Source organism: Hyperoodon ampullatus (genome assembly GCF_949752795.1).
Source record: "Hyperoodon ampullatus genome assembly, chromosome: 1".
NCBI lineage: Eukaryota > Metazoa > Chordata > Mammalia > Artiodactyla > Ziphiidae > Hyperoodon > Hyperoodon ampullatus.
The window spans coordinates 156,402,915-156,423,460 of NC_136914.1; the positions used below are offsets into that span (position 1 = coordinate 156,402,915).

The window sequence follows — 20,546 nt, forward strand, 5'->3', positions numbered from 1 at the left end:
GTTTTAATACCTTACTCATGTAGTCTTGATATAGCAAAAACTACTGAGAAAGACTATTGTAAGTGATATTAGTTGTATCATATTTTATAGAGGGGAATGATTTTGAATTACTTAATCTCTTAATTTAAAAATTTGAAGATCATTTTCATGTTTCTTATGAGACTAGCATTCAGAGTGCCAGCTAGGACAGACTTCACATTAAATGGAATTGTCCTTTTCAAAAAGGGCGAGGCACTATGAAGAACAGTATGGAGGCTCCTTAAAAAACTAAAAATAGAACTACCATACGACCCAGCAATCCCACTACTGGGCATATACCCTGAGAAAACCATAATTCAAAAAGAGTCATGTACCACAATGTTCACTGCAGCACTATTTACAATAGCCAGGACATGGAAGCAACCTAAGTGTCCGTTGACAGATGAATGGATAAAGAAGATGTGGCACATATATACAATGGAATATTACTCAGCCATAAAAAGAAACGAAATTGAGTTATTTGTAGTGAGGTGGATGGACCTAGAGTCTGTCATACAGAGTGAAGTAAGTCAGAAAGAGAAAAACAAATACCGTATGCTAACACATATACATGGAACCTAAAAAAAAAAAAAAGGTTCTGAAGAACCTAGGGGAAGGACAGGAATAAAGACGCAGATGTAGAGAATGGACTTGAGGATGGGGAGGGGGAAGGGTAAGCTGGGATGACGTGAGAGAGTGGCATGGACATATATACACTACCAAATGTAAAATAGATAGCTAGTGGGAAGCAGCCGCATAGCACGGGGAGATCAGCTTGGTGCTTTGTGTCTACCTAGAGGGGTGGGATAGGGAGGGTGGGAGGGAGACGCAAGAGGGAGGGGATATGGGGATATATGTATGCATATAGCTGATTCACTTTGTTATAAAGCAGAAACACACCATTGTAAAGCAGTTATGCTCCAATAAAGATGTTAAATAAATAAATAAATAAATAAATAAATAAAAAGGGGCGAGGGTGAAGCCATGAATCAATATGTAAATCAGTGTGTGGCCATTGCTGGAGATGGTCCTGTGCGGACCCACGTCTGAGGTCTTACATCCCATATAATGAGGCACCAAGACTTTCGGAACACATTTGTTTTCCGTAACATGCTCCAAAGAAAAAGTCACTACTGGTCAGGATTTGGAGCTTAAACATTGGGTACAACTATGACGTAGGAAGTAAGAGTCCTCCTGTTTGTGACTTGGGAGCAGCAGCTTCATCAACTCTCCTGAACCGTTGTCTTGATTGTTTTAAATAACTACTTGGGTTGGCCAAAAAGTTCGTTTGGGTTGTACTGTAAGATGCTATGGAAAAACCCTAATGAACTTTTTGGCCAGTGCAATACTATATGCCGATGGTCAAGAGCTGTCTTAAATGCTTTTTGTGGTATTTTCTAGTCCTTCTAATAATCCTGTGGCATCAACAGTATTATTGTATTTCACAGATGAGGGAAATTAAATTGTCAGGAGGTTAGGTAATTGGTCCAGGGCCATGTAGTGGCTAAGCTACAGGGGACACCCAGGTCCCCCAGACTTCACAGTCTATGCCATTTCCCTCCTCCTCCAGGTGGACCAGCTCAGTCTTCCAGGACCTTTTTAGGAAGTCTGCTTTAGTTGAAGACTTTTCTCCCTGAACTGGGCTTCCATCCTCTGGGCCGTAATTAGTATTTTCTGGATAGAGCCTTCGTGATGCCCTTTAAGTGGGAAGATCAGTCCCCCACCTAAAGGGTTTCAGAAGTGTCCTCCTCTAACCCTGTCCTGGATCTCTTTTGGATGTGGTTGGCCTTATAGGGGAGAGTGGCCTTCCTTCTTTGACCTCTGGGAGAGCTTTGCTGTGCTGTGACTTTGCATAGATTTAGTGTTGCGTGTTGACTGTCTTTTTTTTTTTTTTTGAAGTATAGTTGACTTACAGTGTTCATTTCTGCTGTACAGCAAAGTGATTCAGTTATACGTATATTTCTTTTTCATATTCTTTTCCATTACGGTTTATCACAGGATACTGAATATATTTCCCTGTGCTATACAGTAGGACCTTGTTGTTTATCCATCCTATATATAATAGTTTGTATCTGCTCATCCCAAATTCCCAGTCCATCCCTTCCCCATCGCCCCCTCCCCCTTGGCAACCAAAAGTCTGTTGTCTATGTCTGGGAGTCTGTTTCCATTTCATAGATATATGTTCATGTTGTCTTTTATTTTTTTCCAAACTCATCCTTCTTTTTATTTATTTATTTATTTTTGTTTTATATTGGAGTATACTTGATTTACAATGTTGTGTTAGTTTCAGGTGTACAACAGCAAAGTGATTCACTTATACATATACATAAATCTATTCAGATTCTTTTCCCATATAGGTTATTGCACAGTATTGAGTAGAGTTCCTTGTGCTATACAGTAGGTCCTTGTTGCTTATCTATTTTATATATAGTAGTGTGTATATTGTTAATCCCAACCTCCTAATTTATGTGTGTTGTATTTTAGATTCCACATATATGAATGATATCATGTCTCTGAGTGAAGTTTCTATTTCTGATCCTTAAGGAGTGAGTTTCCACTTTTAAAAAGAGATAAAAGAAACACATGTTCTCTCCCTCTTGCTCTCTCCCCTTTTCTCTATGTGGAGAGACGGCAAGAGAGTAGTTTTAAAGAACACCAGTGTTATGTGAATTTACCTTTAAAGACTTTCCTCTGCACAACTTTTAAAGGAAATTGCTTGTGTAACTTGATTTTAGGATCTCTTTGAATGAAGGGGAAGCCCAGCTTTGTTACTTAAAATGTTTATAACAATCAAAATAAGCCTATTAATTACTAAGGCAAACAGAAGTCAGTCAAGTGGTATCACTTTAGCTTAAGATATTACAGTATTCTTAAAATAAGAGTACAGGAATACAGTCTAAATAAGATGCGTGCCCTATATCTTAGCATTTCATTGTCAGAATGCTATCCTAATGCTCACTGCAATCATATTAAATATATATCTCAATGATTTAATATCAAGTTGTCCTATTCTATGGCATCGTAGATTTTATGACTTCAATTTGTTTTTATAACTTTCATTTTTTATAACTGGTTTTCATAAATCAGTGCACATATCATATTTTCTTAGGTGTATTATTTATATTATTAGAGTTTTTAAATGTAGTGCTTAAAACCCAAGTACTATATATGATTTTAATGAAAATTTTACATGTGTTTACTATACATGAATTTTGCTTTTGTGTTAAGCTGACATGAACACATCCAAACTCCTTAGGTCCTTTTGTCTATCATAAATGTAAGTTATCTTGAAGCACTGATGTATACCTAGAATATAGTACAGATATTTCACAAAGCAACATCAGTCCGACATGTCAGGGCACGGTCGCATGTTCTAGGCACGTGCTGGGCATGTGCTGGGTGGCAGAGATGTGCTGAGACTCGGGCAGTGCTCGTGTGAGCTGATAGCCATGTGGCTGAGGGGTCCAGGGCCACAGCCCATCATGACACCTGTGCAGTTACGTTATGGCGGTGAGCTCTGCCTGGGGCTGACGGCGGGGGGCGTGGGGTGGAGGGGGTGGGGAGAGAAGGGTCCTGGACAAGATGACACCTGAGGTGAGTCTTAAAGGGCAAATGGGAGCTAGGAGAAGGTGAGGAAGAAGGCTCCAGACACAGGAAACAACCTTATTGCACCTTCTGGAAACCACAGTCGTTGTATTTGAAAGGGAGATAGCAGATGCCCCTGAGAAGCATGCTCTTCCTTCGTCCACTCTCCTCCTCCTGGAGCACCTTAATCTTCTGAAAGAAGACTCCAGTATTTTTGATATGCCATTTCCCCAGGCCACTAATATCTGTTGTTTGCCTTAGTGTTTGTGAGGATAGTTTCAGTCAACTTTCCAAAGATATAAACCTCAGTGGTCGGGTCATGTGACATGAAGAAAAACTATCTTGAGGTGCATCAAAATAGATACTTTTATATATCCACACAATATACTCAATATAATCTTATGTTTTATTTTTTGTGAATGTGATTATTACAGCAGACATAAGATAGAGATAATGGATGTGATATGTGTCCTATGACACTTATTTGAAAAGACCATCCTAATCCAGGTTGGTCATTTACTATTCCTATAAATCAAATATATACCGTGTCTATGCCCTATTACAATTATTTTTTGAGGGGAAAGTAATTATGAAGAAAAATAGAAAATTAAACTACTATCACAGGGACCTAAAATTATAAATTTGTGATTAAGATGATTTTGAAATGTATTTTAAATTGCAAGCATATTCACGTTATTGTGTTTGTTTTAGGAAGCAGGGTCCTTAACTGCCATAAATAAGTCTTTAAAATTACCTTCTAAGTTTTCTCAGGTTCTATCTTACCCTTTTACTACTGTCTTCAGTTATGTCTTGTCTGTGCCATGGGAGCTGAGGGGCCTCAGTTAACATGGTGGATTTTTAATTAGATGGTGGAATTCACAGTAAGGAAGATTTATCATCGGCACTACCAGAAGTGGGTCCTAAGCATGGTGGTTAGCAGTAAAAGGAGGGCCTCCTTATTAAGCGGGCTTTCCTTGAAGGTGGGCAGTGGGGGGAGGGGTCTGTGGCCACAGCCCTAGGACATCATCATCTTGTGTGTGTGTGTGTGTGTGTGTGTGTGTGTGTGTGTGTATGGCCACTGCCAATGTCAGTACAGTACTGATGACATTAAATGCGAAGCTATAGAGACAGGTCACAGATAGGAATTTCTTTCTCTTGCCCGGTTTCTAGGTACAGATGGTAAAGAGAGAGAGATAATGAGGCATCTTGATCTCTTGATTGACCGCCTGCTGGTCGTTTTGTACCACGTTCATCCATGTGTTCACAGTACAGTCTGTAACATGAACATGTGCCTGTCTTCTTCCAGGGTAAGAAAAAGAAGAGGAAGAGAGAGAAACTACAGGAATCTACATCAGGTAGGCACCATGTGACTTTCCAGCCAATTCTCATGCTTCTGACAAGCACCTTTTAAAGTAGTCTGCATCTTTCTACACGCTGCTTTATTCTTCAGCTATAACATATGATTCTTGAACTCTGCTTTTCTTCCTGAGATTCTTTAAAAATGTTTGAAAGACCTTTTTTTTTAAATGTGACTATGTGAAGGTACACCTAAAAAGCTCTTGCAAACCCTGTTACCTGGATTCCTGGTTGTTAACTGTGGTTGTTTTTAAGGTTTTGTTTTTGCTTTTGTTGTCTGTGTTCTCTTTTAACACTTCTGTTCTTCTATTTGCAAAACTCCTTACAATACAGTTTTTTTATGATGACTCTCTGATATGCTACCTTATATCCCCTTGAGAATCTTTTCTATGGTTTGGGGTTATTTAAAAATATAAAACATGATGATAGGGTTTATCTTTCGTGTACATTAATTCAAGGCATCAATCGGTGAGGTCCAGTTTATTTCCCCCTTTCTTTCATAAAAGATAAGGCCTCTACTTGTACTGCACAAATAAAACTGGCTGGTATAAGAACCATAAAAAATAAAGCAAACAGGTCCACATTATATTGTAGCTACTACGTATTTGGAATGTACAAAAACTTCTTCAATAAAAATTTGTTAAAGACACAATTTTCTGCAGGTACAGGTCCAAGAATGACAGCTGCCTACATCTGAAACATGGTAAGAACCACTCTCTGGTCCTACTGCTGACATTAGTTATAAACAGAGGCACTTGCTTGTGAATCTTCTTGCTCATACTGATGCCATTCAGCATTGCTCCTTTAAAGAGGAAAGGCCACCAAAGTCAAATTAGTGCTTTAAAACATCTGATGGTTTTTATACCGGCTGTGGATTTGCAATATAGTATGTGTCTCTCTCTTCTCTTCTTCCCCTTTTTGCCCCTTTAATCTTTTTCCATTCCCTTTCCCCTAACTCTTGTCAGCCATTCCTTACTGACCAGTGGCAAATCTGCCTGCTTCAGAAACGAACAAGTAACAAAAACCGGCAAAATGCCATCTTTCTCTGCAAACCCAGGGCTGCATTAGAGGAGCTCAGGCTGGCCCAGGACCTGGAAGATTTTGTGGTACAGAGACTTTTTCTCAGTTGAGATGATCTATAGAGGCTTAAAAGTGATATATTTGTTTCTAGTGAGAAAGAGAGGGATGCTTCGTTTTTTCTGTTATTTAAAAATGTGGCATGGGGACTTATTAACTGTATTCTATCAAGTTCTTTATTGGTAACCATTGCTAGATCTCACTCTCATCTTTATAGGTGATGTTTATTTCATTTCTTTTTATTGTAGTTATTTGATTTTTGACCACCATCCCTGGTGGGAACCTGGCTTTGTAAATTGCCTCAGTCTTTGCTAGGCTTTGAATTCACAGTGTGTCTACACTGTGACAGTTCTTCTCAGAGGCGCTCCCTTTGATTCTGTTCTCTCTAGGAACCCACATCCCAGTCCCGTCGTCAGCTCTATCTTTTGGGTCTGTCTCGAGTCTCTCCTCTCACACTCAGCAGTTTCATAGCCCCGGATCAGGTGCTCAGACTTTCCATCTGGATTATTGTAATAAGCCTTTGGATAATTTTCCTGCTTCCAGACTTCCTTTCTGCCAGTTCACCCTCTGTGTTGCTCCCAGAGGGATCTGCTGAAACACAAACGGATTGTGTCACTTCCCGACTTAAAAACGGTCAGTGCTTCTCACTGTCTGAGGGATGCGGTGCAGACCACGTCAGTGTGGATCTGCGTTTACCCTGTCCTGGGGGCTGCACTCTCTGACCCGCCTCACCTCCAACCATGCGTCTTGGGTTCAGTCCAAACAAAATTATTTGCCGTCCCTGAGACAGATGGAGGCTGCTGCACGTGCTGTCCCTGTGCTTGGAAAGCCCGTTTCCTCTGCCTGAGGGTGGTGTTTCTTAGGAGAAGAGCATTAGCCTGCGGGTCACTTCATTCTTGACTAGAACCAGATGACCGCTTAATCTTTCAGAACTTAATTTTGGTGCTCAGATTTCAGCGGACTTTCCCAGGGGAATCTGCAGAGATTTTGGTACCAAACAGATATGAATTTTACATCAGCTGTTTGCCCCGGCAATCTGCTTGAGCTTTTTAATCTTCATTTTCCTCCACTGTAAAATGGGAACAGTAACCGCCACCCGCTAGGGTTCTTTGTTTATCGTATGTGACCTCCCTCCCTCCCTAGACGCCACCCCAAAGACCTAATGCAGCTGCCTTTTCCTCTGTGAAACTTTCCTCATCTTTATTCACGTTCCCCAGGTTCTTCAAAATGTCATCATTGTTGTTTTATGATATCAAAAGTCTTCTAAACTAGCGCTGAGTGGTAGGCTTTTCTCCAGCTAAAAAGAAGATCAGCCCTTCATACAGGTGACCAAACAAGGTATCACAAAAATAATATCACAGATGATGTTCATATTTAATTCAACTTAATGGCTATTAATTGAGGACCTCTTCTGAGCTGGCCACCCAGCTTGGTTATAGGAGCACAGGCTCTGCCCCCAGGTGCTCATGGCATCATAGTTTAGAAGTAATTTTAGTAGCAAGCACATGCTCTTGTACTTCTTCTTTGCGTTTTTTTTAGAAGAATATTGTCCTTTTAATGACTAAACACTTAGGTATGGACAGCAGCCCTTTTTATGCTCCGCCTCGAAACAGAAAACCCTTATAAGCATACCGTGCTAAGGACCAACATTCGCTGATTTTACTCGCTCCTCTGTTTGCACCAAAATCTTTAATGCTATTTCTATTAAAAATCATGCAAAGATGTATTTCTCTGCTTCATACTTTGATATTTGGTTTTGTATCCTTAATGATTAACATTATATAGTATTTTAGATTAGACGATTAGGCTGAATGCATTTTTGTCCTAGAATGTATCCCAAATATCTCTTTTTAAAATAATGTTACAGTGATCGTGGTGTTTTCTTGTCACTTACTTGTTTTTCTAAAGGTCAAGGTGTGTCCCCTCTGCCCTGCCCCAGAAAAACACAGCAAAGTCTCCCCCACTCCCCCCAAGAAAAAAATTTTCACCAGGGGCCAGTGAGGCTCCCGTCGGCTGGGCTGCACTTAATCAGAGTCTCCAGCGTTCCTCTCCCCTCTCGTTGCGGGATCAGTCATGCAGCCTTTGAAGTTCTGTGCTCCCCACTATCCTGTTGTAGAGAGCGGCACTGGCAGTCATCTGATAAGAATTACTAAGCAGAGAGAAGGTCAGATTTGCAGTCATAAAGATTTCCGCAAATTAGGAGTGATAACTATCCCTACTGTTTCCCCATCCCTTTCTTTGTTTTAGGAATTCAGAAACTTCTATCTGTGCAGTAGTTGACTTGTTTAGTCGTTATTCCGCATTTATCGAGCACTTTATAAATGCCAGTTGGCTCCATAATACCTGGAAATACAGTATCGAACAAGGCTCAGAAGGTCCCCGCTCTGTACTGCTTACATCTCGGGGAGAGCAGTTGATTTAAAACAAACAGGAAAGTGTAAGTGTTATACTAAAAATAAAACAGGGAGTGACTTGAGGGTCGGCTTTGGCTTGAAGATCATGAAAGGCCCTTCTGAGGAGGTGACACTCAGTAGTAACCAGTTGTCTTCCCTGGAGGGTATTGTGTGTATTGTTCTAAATGAAAGACCAGGCCAACAGAGCACCCTGTTGTAGAAAGAGCTTAGACTAGACTAGGAGTGAGGCCACACGGGCTCTCACATTAGCCCTCCCTGTGCTGTATGGCCTGGGGCAGTAGGTGTAAGCCGGAGATTGGTTCCTCCGCACAAGTGAAAGGGGCGCTTTGCTGGCCTTTATGCTCCCCGCCGCATCAGGTCCCAACGTCCTGGTCTGCTTTGTGCTTCTGCGGGCTGCACTGCCTCCCAGCGTTGGTAAAGGGACTCGGGTCTCTTTTTTGTTTACTAATTTGTCGTCCTCATTCTAGGTCTGAGTGGCTCTGTATAACTATAAGGCACCTGTATGATCTTGAAAACGACTTGCCCACGATGTGCTTGCCCTTCAATTCCTGTATAGATCACTTCCTGCCTACCCTCCCCCTCCACAGGATGAGTGCCCAGAAGCACTGCCTCTAGTTTGGGGCTTTGCTTCTCCACTGATGCCATCACGTGGCTCCTTGTTTGCCAGACTTCAGTTCCGCTAGTGCTGGCTCCACGTTATAAAAAAGCCGAAGACAGGTGAAATGTTTGATTAGACTTGATCCTGCACATAGTATCTGTGAAAGCTCACAGGACTTGCTTTCAGTTCTGAAGGGAAGTTCTGAAGTCACGGCCCTCCCTGCAGGAAGGTAAAGCTAACAGAGCGCAGTGCCCAGACGGGGAGGATGCCGTTGACTCCAACGTGAAGAGATTTTTGAGAGGGTCCTTTCTGCACAGCGAAACTTAACATTATCCTGCTGCCCTTAAAGGAAATTCCTATTAGATCACTGAGCTTAGACAACCCATGATGTAGCTCAAATGCTAGGGAACTCTCATTACTCTGAACTAGAGTGGGACAGTGGACTATAAGGAAAAGACCCCACCCATCAGGAGAAGACTCCTCTGTGAACAAAAAAGCCCTCTGAAAACTTGTTTCTGTTCCTTGAAAGACATGAGTTTCACTTAATACTTTCTCATTTCCCAATGGTGGGAAATGCCATGGCAGTTGCTTCATATACCCAGCTGTGTCCCCATCTCCCTGTGAGTTTCTACTTTTGTGTATTCTATAAGAATATTCACTCTTGGGCTTCCCTGGTGGCGCAGTGGTTGGGAGTCCGCCTGCCGATGCAGGGGACGCGGGTTCGTGCCCCGGTCCGGGAGGATCCCACATGCCGCGGAGCGGCTGGGCCCGTGAGCCATGGACTGAGCCTGCGCGCCCAGAGCCTGTGCTCCGCAAAGGGAGAGGCCACAACAGTGAGAGGCCCTCGTACCGCACAAAAAAAAAAAAAGAATATTCACTCTGGTGAAATCAAGTTGAAACAAAGAAATTAGCATTAACCCAGTCTCAACGCCTTGCAGCAGACTTTAGGATTATTGGAAACGGGATCCTTAAAAGACATTCCTCCAAGTTGGAGGTGATCCCCAAGCTGTGGGATCATTCAAGAAATCCAGATTCATCCTTAGCTTTTTTAACTAACTTGCCACTTGTGGGAGCTGGGAGCCCAGGGCCTCAGGCAGTGAGACTTACACTCGTTCTCCTGTGAAGGCCTATATCATAAAGTGCCAATTGTTTGTTTATTCATTCTGCCAACATCCAGTGAGGCCTACTCCTGCAAGTCAAGAACTGCTTTAGGCAGTGGGGTTACTTGCTAAACGGACCCTGTCCGTTACCAGAGGCGCTCCCAGTTTAAGAAGATGCAGACGTACAAATGGATAATTATAAAATAACATGTTTTATGCTACCAAGGAAGTGCATACAGTGCAGTGTGTAAAAACAAAGATAACGGAAATCAGAGCGAGATCAAGGAAGGCCTCCTGCAGTAGGTAACACTTGCGTGTCCAGTCATGGGGGAATTCTTGAGTTTGATACAACAATGATCGAGTTGCTTTCTTTGAGTTTCCAGTATTTTGGTGCAGTTTCATTTGGAATATGTAACCTCAAGAGTTTGTCAGAAGTCAGAGATTATCATCAAATACTGAACTTCCCTTTTTTCCTGACTTAATCAAGACTCATAAAGAATTAAAGAAGCAGAGAATTCGAATTTTTGAAAAGCTGGAGAGAATTATCATTCTGAGTTTACTAACTTAAAAACTTAACTTTACAGGTTGGTTTACTAATATTTACTTCAGCAAAACATAAAAAGTCCACTATCTTAAAGTTATATAGATTGAAAAGATATTCTTATGATATTTCAGTGTATTTCATTTGATTATATAACGTCAAAGGTCTAGTTTAAAAGTAGAAACAAGCTATCTTTTTTTAAAAAGCAAAAAATCTCTGGTTAAATGCACCCAGAGATACATATAGGCACTCACAGACATACTTATTCTGTACACTATGATTTTAGCCTTGGCATAATCTTCAACTTGTACACTTGCTGAACTGAGAAATTAGTATATATTTTTTACTAAATAAAAACATTCGCCTTGGGCTTCCCTGGTGGTGCAGTGGTTGAGAGTCCGCCTGCCGATGCAGGGGACACAGGTTCGTGACCCGGTCCGGGAAGATCCCACATGCCGCGGAGCGGCTGGGCCCGTGAGCCATGGCCGCTGAGCCTGCGCGTCCGGAGCCTGTGCTCCGCAACGGGAGAGGCCACGACAGTGAGAGGCCCGCATACCGCAACAAAACAAAACAAAACAAAACAAAACAACATTCGCCTTTATTTCCCTGGCACAAAGAGGTGTGTGGGAGAAGTAATTTCTAGTACAGTATAGAATGCAATAGTTAATTGTGCAGTGCTTGGATTTACATCTTTAAAAAAATTGTCTCTAGCTTTCCATTATAGACTGGAGTCATGTGCGGGACTAGCAAGAGGACTGTGACCCTGAAGGTCTTCCAGGAGCGTTGTCTGAAGCTCGGGACTGAGCCCTGTCCTCTTAAGAGTCACGGAGAGGTCTAAATATTTTCAGCGGTCTCCTTGAGAAAAACATTTATTTCGTATAGTTTTTGAAGCTCACCCTGGGGAACTTGATGCTTTTGCCTAATCTTTGCTCTGAACTCTGTTCCCTAAGTAAATATGTAGTCACCCCCATTAAGTAATTAAGTAAGTATCAGTGAGCCTCTGGGTATTTGTTCCTAGGTTGGCATGTCTAGTTAGAAAGCAAAGCCAAGTGCTTACAAAGTAGTAAAGTTGGAAGCAGCTAGAGAAATGGTAAGGCTTGTCCAAAGTCTCAGAGTAAAAATTAAGGCTTTGATAATGAGCAAGTGAAAAAACTACGCCCTGTTTTCCATCCTTCATCTTTTTGTCACACGATGAGGCATTAAGTGTGTCAGGCTCTTAGCCTAGAATTGCCACTGGCCACACAGGAGACGGCAGAGTTAGGAGCTTTTGGGAAGGGAGCCTCACATTCGGAGGCGGGAGACCAGCACGGCCGCCTGCACCCTGCTCAGTGCTGTGCCCAAGCTCCTCCTGAGCATCCTCTGAGTGGTGGCCCAGCCAGTGCAGGACCTCGCCTACCTGTTGGCCAAGCGTCTGGATCCTGATGGAAACGACCGCAGGCGTGTCATTTGTCTTGTCAGGATCGCAGGTGTGCTGTGCCTAGGACACGGAGGTCTGTCCCTGCCTGGCTGGGGTAGCCTACCCGTGTTCCCCTCCTCTTACGTCTGGCTGCAAACCCCTGCAAAACGTGTCGTGAGTTAGTGGAAAAGTTGTAGAGAATTCACACGGCAGTGACACTTGACTGCAGTGTTCTTCCTAGGGACTCCCTAGTAAGACCGTTCAGCAGGAAAATTCAGACACTGATAGCAAGGGCAGCCTTGGGCACGCTGTCCAAAATGGAGATGGCTGCCTCACGGCACCGTGTGGCTAGACCAAGCTGTGCGTGGACCGCAGGTTTTCAGGTTCTAACCATTCTCCAGAATGCCTTACGCACGCTCACGCGATGCGAGCCTTTTCATCACAAAGCGCAGAAACAGCCCCCGCGAGGCTGAGGGCCTCTACTTAAGGGGGCAGGAGCACCGTGCGGAGGCCGAAGAGAGCACTAGAAGGTGGGCTTGGAAAACTGTCCAGACGCTTCTGCTGTCTCTTATATCCGCCCCTCCCCCAAATCACATCCTCCCCTTCTGCAGATTGGCCTCCTCAGTTCTTTGATCCATGTGTCCAGAACCCCTCAAGCTCACATGTTCTTACAGTATCAGTCTCCAAAAGAGAAAACTCTTTCAAATTCCAGAGAAGGGGGACTTCCCTAGCAGTCCAGTGGTTAGGACTCTGCGCTTCCACTGCAGGGGACACAGGCTTTTGATCCCTGGTCGGGGAACTAAGATCCCACATGCCGCGTGGCCAAAACATAAACCAATACAAAGTCAAATTCCAGAGAAGGGACTCTGGCTAGCCCAGCTTGGGTCAAACTTCTACCCCCATCTGCAATCAACTGTGGCCACAGCAGATGGTCACACAGTACAAGACAGCTGTCGGGGGCTCACCGCTCCCACTGGGGCTGTGTTGGCATTGGGATAATCAAGAGGGAGGCAGGCTGCAACCCAGCAGACGTCCACCACAGCTCACTAAAAAGCTGGTGGCTGGGCCTGTTAGATCAGCAGACAGGGTGATTTTATCTAGGCAACTGTGCGTTCGTGAAGGAACTGGGAGAGGATCATACATACGGTGAAAGCTTTTAAGATCTCTGTTGTGCTGCAGTGTCCTTCCCATCACTTCTTTTCCCCTCTTTCTTTAATGGTCAGAAGAGCTAGAATTGTGTTTCAGTTGCCTTGGGAAACAAACAGGGAACTGGACCCTTGGCTAGCAAGAGTGATCACGTGCCATTAAAAGATAATAGTAGACGGAGAGAAGAATGAGGCTCATCATTACAACCCTCTTGAGATACGTAATATTTAGTATTGTTCATGAAAGCCCTATGAAATTAAGATCCATGCTATTATTCTAATACTTCATAGAATAAAAAATTATTTTGGACAAATTTAGTTTGACAGAATGTTTTCTCACTGAACCATCCAGAACTTGAGGGAAATCATCCTGGATAACGGAGTTTCCCAGAGAACTCCAGGTTTACCTCTTTAAGTATCAAAACGTGTAATTTTTAATTTTCACTCTTGTGAGTGCACCTCTTTCTTCACAGAGTACATGAAAATTAAATATTACTTAATGCCTCATGCCATTATTCTACAGTGTAATGTACCATATGGTAAATGGTAACAAGGAATTGATGCTATTTGACCCTTCTAGATGACCCCCAAATAATAGGGTTTTTTTAAAATCTGCTCTTTTTTATTTATTGTGTCTTCTTGTTCTGTCTAGGACTGTGTACCCCTCCCCTAAAGTAGTTTTCCTTCTGATCCATTTTGTAGATTTGGGAACCAGAAAACAAAGCTTATTTGAATAATATATACATTAAAAGTAAACGAGGCCTGAGTTGGCGCATGGAGGGTGCTCTTATTAGGAAGGGTAAATATGCTTTTTTTTTGCTTGAATTTCTTGATAACTACAGTGAGACCTTGAGGCCTTCTCACTTCCTTTTCCTCAGCTGTGTCCTTTGGGCCTGAAGCTGCCAGTCAACAGACCCAGAGGAGCAGGGTGATCCTGCCTAGAACTATCTGGGAGCCTTAGCAAAGTCATTCTATTCTTTTTGACAGAATGAGGAGAAAAAAAACGAAAGCACCTCAGTCAAACAGTAGTGCCCGCTTTTTTGCTTAAGTCCTAAGTCAAATCTAACCTGAAGTTTTCGAAATTTTTAGGCACAGTCTCCGTAAATATAATGACAAATTTTTTGCTGCCCTCTTGGGGTTACTTTTCCCAGCTATCAGTGTGTTTCTGCAGACATTCTATTTTATAGGATATTTTGTAATATTTCATGAGAGATTTTCCAGAATTCTCTATTGGTCGTAATTTTCCACTGGAAGTTCTGTAAATAGTATAAATCTTGCTTTTACTCCCTGAACATGCTGTGTGAGATTGGAACAACAGAAATGGAACTAACATTTCTGGACCACGTATCCTGTCCTGGGTGCTCTAATAGAAGCCTCTCCATCCCGTCCTTGAGGCAGCCCTGTATGGGGAGGGATCTCTGCCCTGTTTGAGGGATGAGAAAACGTCAGTAACTGGTCCAGGGCCACGTACGTGGCTGGTGTGCAGCAGGGACAGGTCCACACCTGGCTCTGTCTCTCTGTAACTCAAGTCTCCACCCACTGCAGTAACCAGCATTCATTGCGCCCTTTCAGATGCCAGGTATTTACCAAGCCTGTCACGTGTTTTATCTCCTTTCATCCCCTCAACACACGTTATGAGGTAGAGCAACTTAACTATTTCCATTTCACAGATGAGGAAACGGGTGTGGCATGTTCAAGTAACTTGCTCAGGACAACTCTCTTCAGAGCTCATGCTCAGAACCCACAACGCATTGTCACCTCCCTAGGCCCCATATACTTAGACACATAGACTCGTACTACATGACGGTGGAAAGGAAAAACACACAGAAGTGTGTGCTCATTCTGTTGCCTCATTTTTAGAAGGTGAAGTTAGCATTTTTAGTGCAGGAGAACTTGTAGAGAGAAAGGTGAACTGGATAAAAATTTGGAGGTGGGTAGATGAGTCTCCATAGTTACTGTCCTCCTGAAGCACTTTAATATACAGAATTAAAATGGGTTTTGAGGGTCTCTGATTCAAAACTTTCCTCGAGAATGTTTCGGTAGTGTTCCCAGCAGAGGTGAAGGTCTAGTGGGTGAGACCTACACTGGGAGGCCCAGCCAACTGATGGTGGTGTACGTCCTCACAGGGAGACACAAAGGGCTGATCAGGAAGAGAAACCATCAGCTGCAGATGGCAACCAGAATTTCCCCCTCGAGCAGTTTATCAATAGTTCCAGGCCTGCCTCAGTGTCATCTCGGCATTGCCGAAGAAGTCTGCTTTCACTGGGCACAGTTACGCTTTGAATAACCGCACGGGAAGGAACCGCACAGATTCAGTGACCCTGCCTCGGTCTGTATAACCTGGATCCAAGCCCGGGGCCAGTGACCCCTTGTCTCACTGACCCCTCCCTCCCTCCCTCCTCCACGTTCTGGGGATCATCTGGTGTCAGAGCTGTGGCTGGCGACTGGGGGACTGACTAGCTTGATGCTGGGACTTCAGGACTAGCTCAGCTGTAGAAAGGAGAGTCAGCGCTAACCTTCCTAACCACGCGTTATCATCTCTTCTTTTTCTCAAAGACTGGGTAGTACTTACTTTCAAAGACCTGAAGGTGGCCTTTGTAGGTTATACTTTCAATCTTAGAGATTTAAGTTTCAAAGTTACTTTCTTAGGCTCTTTGTTCTCTCACCCTGCTTTCAAACAGAGCATAGCCTCTTGGGGTGGGCAGTGGTCCAGGTGGAGACCACCTCCACCTCCGCAGTGCTGCTGACTAGTGACGGGCATGGCAGGCAGGCAGGCAAGGAGAAGCAAATGAGTGATAATTTAGGCCCGAGGTGTGCTGGAGAGAACTTGGATTTAGGGCTCAAAAGCTAATCCTGCCACCTGTAGGTTGGGTGACCTTAGGCAAGGCCTTTCGCCCCTCCCGCAGCGGGATCCTTCTGTGTAAACGCGCTGCAGTCAGCGGAGCTGTCGTGATCGCATGACGTCGTGTCCCAGCGCCTGGCACAGCAGCGCTCAGCGCACGTCGTTCTTCCTTCCTCCTCACCAGCTCCTGTGACCCCTGGAGAGCCAGGAGGCCTGGGGAGTCTCTAGGGGCCCCTCCCACCAGCCGCTAACAACCAGATGCCTCAGTTCCCTCTAGGACAGCAGGGCCAGACCAGCTCTGTCGCGCTCGCGTCCTGCTCTGGAAGTCTGCTCTCTGCGTCCATCCACAGGCGGCTTTGTGCGGCGCAGGAGTTCACGCCCTGAGATGGCGGCTTGTGTCCGTTTGCCCCAAGGTGGGGCTGGAGAACTTGGGCAGTAGGCGTGAGGCGGTGTGTGTGCTGCTGTGAGGAGGGCGATCTTTGCAAAGCCCCTGCCTCTCTTCGTCTCTCCCAGGCTGATCTCTGATACTCTCCCCTCAAATTTCACATCATAACTAAAACACTTTAAAGTTTCCCACTCCTTGCTAGTAACATTGGGGAGGCGGAGGGAGGAGCTCTTACTCCAACCACCTTCCTTTCGAGTTACTCACCATTTCTGGACGGGGAAGTGAGCTTACAGGCATGGCTCCAGCTGAGCCGGTGGGTCCTGGTCACGCGTCGCCCCTCCTCCCACCCCCACCTCGGCCTCTAATGGGCTTGTTTCCGCAGCCCCTCCTGCTGGGGGCACAGCCTGGGAAGGGGGCTGGGCCGTAGGACCTCAAGGATATGGGCTGGCCCCGCGCTTGGCTTACGTTTGCACGTAAGAAGAAGGAATTTCTCCTCTCCCTCTCTTCACATCTTTTGAGCCAAGGCCTAGAAGGCCCTAATGCCTCGGTCAGTGCTGGTCGTCTTCCAGACGCAGGTCCCTCTTGAAATCTTGAGATGTCCCTTTACCGCTTGGGCTCTAAATAAGCGACTCCGCCTGTTTGGGTTCCTGCTTCCATTTGGTTAGTGGGATATTTTGTCCAGATTGGAGTCCGGTCCAGGAGAGGAGCTTCCTGGGTTTCAGCTGGACGGTGGTGGGGGAGGGCGTTTTCCTGTGCTTCCTTCACACCCACTCAGCAAATGGCCCACGTGGTGAGTGCCGGCGGAGGGAGCCCAAGCCTGACGTGTAAGACGGGCCTCCGAGCTCCCTTTGAAGCGGGCGCGGTAATTGCGGCTTTGATTACACCGACTCCACCGCTGGGCTGGGCTGCGCGGGGCTCGCCTAGCCGGCCCAGCTTCAGCTGCAGCCCCCCGTGAAGACTTAGATGTGGGAAGTCTCCAGTCTCCCGAGCCTCATGCCTGTGGTTTCTTGAAAAGAATCTTGATTTGACCTGTTTTATGTCTGTAAAGCAACACTGCAAGGCTTTTTACCCCCATTTCTCCCATCTGGGGGTAAGACTGGTCTGCCCTGGTGACCCTGTATTTTAAAGGAGCAACCAGGTTCAAATAAGGTGCCTTACTTGATAGACAGTTTCCTTGCCCACTTATTTAAATACTAGCTACACTATAAGGAGAGCATCCCAGGTGGGGAAGAGTCGCTTTTTGGTTGGCAGTTGTACAGAGCACCTCTGAAAGCAGCTTTTCAGGAGGATTTCTAAGAGGACACTACGATAATGAAACAACAGTGGGGAAACGGGAGACTAGAAAGCACTGGCTTTATTAGGAGATGTCGAAATTCTTCCCAGGGAAGCGCGTATTATCCTTGTGAAAGATGGCCGCTCTGGGCAGCCGGGATCGGGTTAGTAATTATGTTGTTACGCTCTCAAGAAGCGGGGAGGAGGCGGCACTTTGGGTGCCGTGAGGAGAGAGGACGACTCGATGAGTGGTCAGTGCAGGAGAGTGGAGGCCGCCGCAGGGCCACGTGGGCCGCTGACCGTCTGACTTCGGAGTCAGCCTGAGGCTGGGGTGGGCACGGGTCCCAGCAGAGGGACAGTTTGCCTCCGTGAGCAGACAGGCGCTCCTGGCGGCTGAGGCCACTCTGTCCTGAACCACAGCACTGGTGTCCAGCTGCTGTGCGCTCCTGGCCCGGGGCTGCTCGCCATTCCCCACCAGCAAAAGCAACCGGGACCGGGCCTTTTGAGAGTCATGAGCCCAAGCACGGTGTGAATAGGAGTCTGCGGGCGCTGCCTTCACCCCCGCCCGGGCTCTGCTCCTGTCTCCTTGGAAAGCCAGGGCCTTTCGCAGCTCTTCCATCCTCCTGTGTGAAGCATCTCTACTCTGCTTCAAGTTTAAAAACCACAAAGCTGTAGTGTGGTTTTCCTGTTAAATGGGGGAAGGTTAATTTTGCAGGAGAATAGGAATTGAAACCGTCATTGAAGACCTCATTCTGTTGAAGGCAACATTCTGTGGCAATTTCCTCCCATTTTGCTTTTGCTTGTTTTGTTTGTTCACTAGCCACCCGGGTAAACAGTTTCTTCTCAGCTCTGGTAAGTCATTTTGAGGGACAGCAGCGGTGGTGGTTGCCGTGATTCTGACGATGCTAACACGTGGCTGGTAAGAGCCCTAATAGCAGGGCTCACTCTGTGCCCCACACTCTCTGAGCCCCTTAGAGGCATTGGCAGAGCCCGTCCTCACGGCTCCCGGGCTACAGATCCATCTTCTCTGAACAGCGCGGTGTAGACTGTAACTCGCTACCCAGAGTTGAGTTTTCATTATTAAACTATCTCAAAGCTTCCTTTTATTTCTCCTCTAAGATGTCTTTCCACTCAAATAAAAAGCATAAAGGAATGCACTCCACTTTTTAGAATTAATTTTTTTTTAAAGGAAATGTCTGCTAATAACAAGGACACTGCAAGCACAAAGAGTTGAGATGCGTCTGAGGTGCCAAAGACCCAGGTAGAGTAGGTGCTTCCCTGCAGCTGGACGAAGCAGTCTCCCCAGGTGCGAAGCAGGGGAAGCGGATGCTCTCCAGAGAGGAGTTGACCTTGGAGATGCTTTCACTTTCCTTTTGTCTTTGTCTCATCTTGTTACAACGTTATATTTTATTTTTAATCACTTTTTAAAACTCAGATTATTAAAGCTTTTGGGATTTAGGGATTCTCCTTTCTGAATGCTCTTACAGCAATATCTTTAAATACTTGTTGAGTGTACATTCCAAGGCTAACGTTAGAGATCCTGGTTGTTATGAAGGAAAAAACTCTTGAGAATTGAAAAGTCTAAAATTGGAGAAGCGTATGCACCTCAAGACTGAATATGAGCGGACACAGACCATCCCGGTCACAAGGGGGGCTTGTTGTAGGAGTGTGAGGGGCATTGACTAACTTGCGTGTGGTTTAGTCTCGTGTAAAATCTTACACTGGCTCCCCACAGTGGACTAAAAAGACCAAACAAACACTTTAGAATGACAAGTCTTCCCTGATCTGGCCACTGCCTGCCATTACGATTCATGTTTGGCCATTCCCTCCTGATGTTTTTCCAACAGATTTTTTTTTTTAACCATGATCTAAAGTATTATGTGTATTTCACATCGTAACCCTGTACATTTATGTACATATACATGGAACCAGGGTAAACATTTCAGTAAAGTACACTTATTCTCTAACATAGTCTGAGGATTTAGGGCTACCATAGGGCAACCTGTTTTAGCCATCACCAGATCAACAACGTGGATTAATTAAATGCAGAGATCTTAAGACATGTGTTGTATGAAATAGAGGTTAAAATCTGTAAAGGTCTGTGGCAAATTCACATTCACAGTACTTTATTTGTTCCTTCTTGAGGTGGAAAACGAAGCTCATTCCCAACGTGCAAAGCCAAGGCAGCGACCCCGGGACCTCTCCTGGAGATGGAAGCTTGTTGAACACCCAGACTGTCTCCACGGCTTGCCCAGTCGACCCCAAAGGAGAAATGACACCAACTTCACCCTGAGGTCACTGCTAGAGACGCTGATCCATAAAGACAATCACTGCCAAACCCCCTTTCATCTACTGCGAGAGCCATGTTCCACAATAAAAAGCATACAAGGTTTTTCAAAAGAAAAAAAGCACGTGAGAATGCTAGCAGGCCCTGGGTCAGCTGAGCAGCTTTCCTCCCCCGTCTCCGCCGTGCACTTCCCAGAGCATCCCGCCTCCGTACCTGTAGCCTCCTGGCAAGGACAGTAACTTGGCTGCTTTTGCCTGCCCCGAGCCCTGGGAGCGGCCGCAGCACAGCCATCAGCATCCCGGAGGGAACTTGTGGAAGAGTTCCCTCTTTGTTTCTGGCTTCATGTTTGTTTCTCTTTTCCTCAAGCTTTTATTTAACAGTGCAAAAGGATCAATCTTGTTTGCTTCTTTTTTTTTAAACTTGAATTTTTTTAATTTACACTTTTTAGTTTTAATCTTCTTGTATATTTTGCTAGCGATGAGCTTTTTAAGTAAAATCGAAAGATCTGGAAGAGTTTGAAATAAAAATGA

General features: G+C 44.9%; 1 protein-coding gene across 4 annotated transcripts in view; it reads left to right on the forward strand.

The window, feature by feature from the left end:
• LEF1 (lymphoid enhancer binding factor 1) overlaps window positions 1–19,954 on the forward strand; it is a gene marked incomplete at both ends in the record, with an annotated part of 116,571 nt that extends 96,617 nt beyond the window's left edge. For 2 of the 4 annotated variants that reach the window (XM_079713038.1, XM_079713040.1), the window contains 2 exons: window positions 4,910–4,958; window positions 19,875–19,954. In XM_079713038.1, the coding sequence (XP_079569164.1) occupies window positions 4,910–4,958; window positions 19,875–19,954 (129 nt within the window). Of the gene's footprint in view, window positions 1–4,909; window positions 4,959–5,621; window positions 5,657–19,874 lie in introns of those variants that run through there. The other 2 variants (XM_079713039.1, XM_079713041.1) reach the window with 1 other exon arrangement.
• Between the last annotated feature and the right edge of the window lie 592 nt (window positions 19,955–20,546).